Below are 5,733 nucleotides of genomic sequence, written 5' to 3' on the forward strand. Positions count from 1 at the left end.
CCAAAGGCTTTTTGGTCACTTTTAGACAGAAAATGTAAAGAAAATTATACAGCAAGATAATACAAATATAATTTCACTCACCAAGCCTATCACATGAAGCAAACATCCATCCCTTCTTAAATGTCATTTTAACTACAGAGAGGATTGCTTATCATGATAATAGCAGATTGTCTCTGAGAACAGGGAACAAGACACTGCTTCTCTTTGCCATGCCTCTGGGCTGCCTGCACAGATGAGAAGTGGCTGTCATGTTCCCTAGGCGCCCCTTATATACTTCCTAGCCGCACTAATATGATGTCATAGGCTGTCACTGGCCAAAACGATTGCCTTGATTTAAAGGAACACGCCGACTTTTTGGGACTTTAGCTTATTCACCATATCCCCCAGAGTTAGATAAGTCCATATTATACCCTTTTCATCTCCGTGCGTGCCATAACTCTGTCTGACGCACCCACCACTACCCTTTGGTAACCAACCAAAGACTGGAGGTAAATGGCTCCAGCTAGCATACTGCTCCCAATAAGTGACAAAATAACTGCAACATTTTCCTATTTACATGTTGTGATTTGTATAGTCACCGCGTGTAAAAATAACAAGGTCACATGAGACACAGCCATCTTCTAACCGTATACATACTGGGAACTATATTCTCAGAAGGCGAAGCACTGCTACTTGGGCGGAGTGATTTGCAGTAAAAAAAAAAGAGCCTTGCATCACAATAAGTGATTTTGATTGTCAAAACATTTGGTAACTAAACAGAAATGTATTAAGTTTAGCGACAACATTACAATGTTTACACGGTACAATGACTGGTAGGCTACGGTTTATATTATTGTTTGACACTAATCTCATAATTTCAATTTAATTCTTGTGATTTGATTCCGATCTTGATTCAATATCGATTAATTTGGATAAATACTTGGTACAGTAGATACATGTAAATTTTTCTGTAAAAAAATCTCACCTAATAATGTAAACATAAATACTGAGAGCCCTTCCAGCTGGTATTATTATTAAAGGTTTAAAATAACTCAAATTAAATATGTGGTTTTTATTATAATAATGTTAACAAATAATAACATAATAATGTTAGCAAAATACAAGTCAATTAACGTGCTATGTTCATTAAAAGGTAAATTAACGTCATGTGACATTGTTCTCCAGCTGTTTTATTGACCTCTTTCCGCAGTTGAAAAATACTGATTGATCGATATTATGTGAGAGGCATATACATTTCGGTAAGTTGTACTGTATCTTTCAACATACCTATTGTTCATTCGTGTTTATTTTCTAAAACTAGTAGTAAAGAGTAAGAGATGATCGGTTCATGTGCCACTTGAACTGAGGTGCTAGAGTGATCTGTCACATCACATTTACAAGTGCTAAAACCGTATTTATTGTTTGAATTTCATAATAAAATTGACAGAATCTGAGAGCTGAGGATTTGTTTCATATCAAAAGTAACCTGCTCTGTCTTGTCTGTCAGTGTCCTCTTTGCTTTGTGATTTTTCTCTGCATGAAGTGTGGATGTGTGGCGTGAGAGCGTGTGAAAAGAGTCAATTGCGTCAATCTCACGTCTCACGCTAAATACGTAAGAGTAGGCAGCCCTGAATAAAACCGGCTCTAATCCATATATGGTTCGCCTTCATTTCCGGGCTGAGACATATAGCCTGGATCTCCTAGAGGCCACACCTTCAATGTGTCATTGTTAAAGGCTGGTTAAAAGCAGAGAGTTGTGTATAATGGATTTACAGAAGACATTGGTAAGAAACACTTGTTTCAGTCTACAACCTACAATGAAGCAAACAGACATCAAATGTGTTTTGGTAAGTCTCAGAACTGTATCATGTGCAAACTAAAAATTTTAACTGCAGTGAAAAAGTCTTTGGTTGGTGTTTTAATCTTTATGATAAAATACACATTACCAAGCATGTAACGATAATATTTTCACTCTAGAATGACTGAAAGGGATTTTATTCATGTTTTACATTCTGCAAAAATTGTATTTGGTTTCCATTTTCTAGTCTTGAACTGTCTTGAACTTGTCCAGATTCAGACATATGCAATTTGAGAGTTATATATTGAAACAGTACTCTCATAACTCCAGGCAATATTTGTTGGGGCACTCAGTACTCTATGTGTCGAAACATGCCCAGAGAACCATTTCCAACTTCCAGATTTGCAGTGCTGCTTTAACTGCCCAGAAGGTGAGCTCCACTGACCATAAAATAATACATCTGAATATATTGCAGTGACCACTGTTAATCACTAAATAATCATTCAATGCAAATCTACAGGTTGGTATGTTGTGAAGAACTGTTCCGAAGGACTCGGATTCTACATTGGTGTGGATTGTAATAAATGCCGCAGCTGTGAAGGTATGTAAAAACTGTTTCACCGCTGTTTACTTGACAGAGTTTATAGACTAGATGCCTTTGCAGACCAGACTGGGCTGTTCATTTCAGTTCTGCTCTGAGAATACAATCCTTTTTCTCAACCTATAGAAATTGGACAGATAACTGTTTCCAAATGCACGCAGTTCGCAGACACACAGTGTGCCATGGGTGAGAATAATACTTCATTTCTTACATTTTTCATATACTGTATTACTGCAGCTTCAATAATTTATGTTTTTGAAACAACTTTTGAAATGTTAGGCTAGATGCCTTTGCAGACCAGACTGGACTGTTCATTTCAGTTCTGCTCTGAGAATACAATCCTTTTTCTCAACCTATAGAAATTGGACAGATAACTGTTTCCAAATGCACGCAGTTCGCAGACACACAGTGTGCCATGGGTGAGAATAATACTTCATTTATTCAATTTTTCATATACTGTATTACTGCAGCTTCAATAATTTATGTTTTTGAAACAACTTTTGAAATGTTAGGCTAGATGCCTTTGCAGACCAGACTGGGCTATTCATTGCAGTACTGCTCCGAGAATACAATTATTTTTCTCATATATAAAATATATGAACATAAGCTAATTGCTTTCCCCCATTTCCCCCTAGGACAACGACTGCCACAGATAACCTTGTGAGTTTATCTTCTTATTTTAAACCTCTTTGCTTTGTGAATACTGAGTTCATGGTAAACGTAATAAAATATTGAGCCAATCCTCAGGTATGGCTGCTCATTTGTGGTAGTTGCTGTCTTCATGCTGGCTGTGATCGTGGCAATCTGCTTTATCAGAATCAGTAGATCTGGTGAATCTGATGAAAGCTCTGCAGGTAAACAACCAATCTGCTCTTCATCTTTTGTCATTCTGTGTGCTGAAACAAACACTAATGAAATCTTGACCGGATGTGTGTTGATTGTGTTTTTCAGGAGAACCATTCCATATAAAAGACACAGAGACAGTCTAAAGAAAATCTTAACTCAGGAAAGAGCAGGGCACTTCTCTCTAGTCCTTTGCCATTCCATGATGAACTACATTTCCCATAAACCTTTGCCTGGACTCATTATTTTCTGACGATTTTGGATTACCCTATTAAAACATTTGGATCTTCACCCAAGTCCCAGAGCAGTTTGTGACAGAAGACTTCACCGACATAGATGCAGCAGTACATCTTTTCTGCCTTCATCAAGGAACTCTCTCTCTCATGGACCACATCCAGGACTTCCTAGACATTAGGATTATTAGGCTAATAACATTAGGATTAGGCTTCCTAGGCTAATTTCACTGACCTCCAAGACTTTGCTCTTATTTACTTATTTTGCTATGGGCTAAATAACCTGTTACAATCCACACTCATCCGTGATGGTCCTCGGCGATCGCTGAGTTCCTAGACTATGCCCTTCGGATCAGTGGTTCCTCCTTCATTGGGGGGGAGGTAGAGGAGAATGCTTCCCCTAAACATTTTTGGTGGTGATGCAATAGGCACACGGATTCCAGCGCAGTACGTTGCTCAGCCCTTTCCAGTCCGGTGATCCCAAGACCTGAGCCTCTTCAGGACATGGCCGCCACACCACAGCCTCTTCACAACATGGCAGTCACGCTAGAGTCCCTAGCCATCATGGACGCCACGCTAGAGTCTCCAGCCATCATGGCCGCCACACCACAGCCTCTTCACAACATGGCCGTCACGCTAGAGTCCCTAGCCATCATGGACGCCATGCTAGAGTCTCCAGCCATCATGGCCACCACGCCAGAGTCCCTAGCCATCATGGCCATAATGGCCACCACGCCAGAGTCCCCAACCATCATAGCCGCCACGCCAGAGTCCCCTGCTGTCATGGACGCCACGCCAGATTTTTCATCCATCATGAACGTCGCATCTGAAGCTACCAAGGCAGTTCCTAGGCGTTCAAGGCCGGCTTCCAGTTTGGCTGATGCTCCGTCAATATTGGTGCGAGCAGCTGCTGTCGTATCAAATCTGGAGGTCTCAGAGGTTCTCCAACTGTCGATTGTCCTCACTGTTAAAGTTAAGCGGTGCCTGCCTGCCCATGAACTTTCTGTTTGCCCTGACACAACCACTGAGATCGTCCCGTGGGGATCTCCAGTCCATTACTTTGCTGTGGTGGTCATGTGCTCCACTGTGGCTCCTCAGAGATGGTCTTCAGCCCGGCCGGCTCCACCCTGGCAACATGCCCAATCTGCTCCACCCTGGCCACTTGCACTGCCTGCTCCACCCTGGTGTCCTGCACAACCTCCATCTCCAGAGATGGTCTTAGCCCGGCCTGCTCCGCCCTGGCCACCTGCCACTTGCGACGATGCCTGTTTAATGGAGGGATTCAGGTGCGGGCCCGAGATCTGCTTTGTTATGCCCTGCAGTGATCCCTTCTGGATCCCTGGAGGCCTATATTAACTTTGCACTGTGGGTGAATGGATCCTCATTCACAGTGGGTCGAAGCGGAGGATGAAATTAACCTTGTCCAGCCCCACCTTCCAAACGTCCCGCAGCCAGACTCAGAGCTCAGCCCACCATCACCCTGCACAATGGTGATGACAACACAAGAGCCCCCCGCAGACTGAGAGCTTCTACCCGCCGCGAGGACAGAGCCACTGACTACAGCGCCAATTATCGCCCCGGAGCCAAAGCCCCAACTTGAGTCTGACCAGGGGTGTGAGCCAGTAACTACCATACCAGAGGGTATTTTGGTGGAGACTGAAACTGGGAACGTCTGGCTGATCGATTGGGACTCTAAAGCATTGCTTCCCCCCCTACTCCTACATCATTGCTGGTCCTGTCCAGCATAAAAACTTTTACATCACCCTGTATTGAGACTGTGACTTCATTATTGCGGGGTCTATCCAGTATAGACACTCTATTGTCATCATTAATCCCGCCCAGCCTCCCTCTCCCACCCTCCACTGCAGAGCTCAGCCAGTCCTTCAGCCTCACCTCAGCTGGTTCTCTGCAGCCCTTCATCTTCCCCGCTGACACCTTGTGGTGCAGCTGAGCATCAGGTATTAGTCACCAGCCTCACTGAAACAAGAGGGTCCTTTGGGTGATCCCTTCATTCCACCTCGACCCGTCATCCTGTCGGCTCCGCCTTGGCTCCTCTCACCCTCGGACCTGCGAGCCATTGTTTTAGAATTACAAATTATATGTAGCTATTTTTAAATACAGTACTTTTTTTTTAAAGTGCATTGTATCAAATGGTTTATATGAATGTTATTTAGCCATTGTTTTAGAATTACAAATTACATGCAGCTATTTTTAAATACAGTAAAAAAAAAGAAAAAAAAGTACAATATAAAAACATGTAAACAATAAGTGCATTGTAT

At 42.6% G+C, this 5,733-nt stretch overlaps 1 protein-coding gene across 1 annotated transcript; it reads left to right on the plus strand.

Moving 5' to 3' along the window:
• The first annotated feature begins 1,713 nt into the window (after positions 1-1,713).
• LOC308685587 (uncharacterized protein) lies at positions 1,714-3,458 on the plus strand. The gene is made up of 8 exons (XM_081357464.1): positions 1,714-1,826; positions 2,108-2,207; positions 2,298-2,378; positions 2,505-2,564; positions 2,738-2,797; positions 3,014-3,038; positions 3,126-3,232; positions 3,330-3,458. Exons 1-8 carry the CDS (start codon positions 1,743-1,745, stop codon positions 3,365-3,367), a joined length of 555 nt encoding a protein of 184 aa, XP_081213590.1. The 5' UTR covers positions 1,714-1,742; the 3' UTR covers positions 3,368-3,458.
• Positions 3,459-5,733: the final 2,275 nt, after the last annotated feature.

This window comes from Scardinius erythrophthalmus (genome assembly GCF_964197995.2).
Source record: "Scardinius erythrophthalmus genome assembly, chromosome: 25".
Classification (NCBI taxonomy): Eukaryota; Metazoa; Chordata; class Actinopteri; order Cypriniformes; family Leuciscidae; genus Scardinius; species Scardinius erythrophthalmus.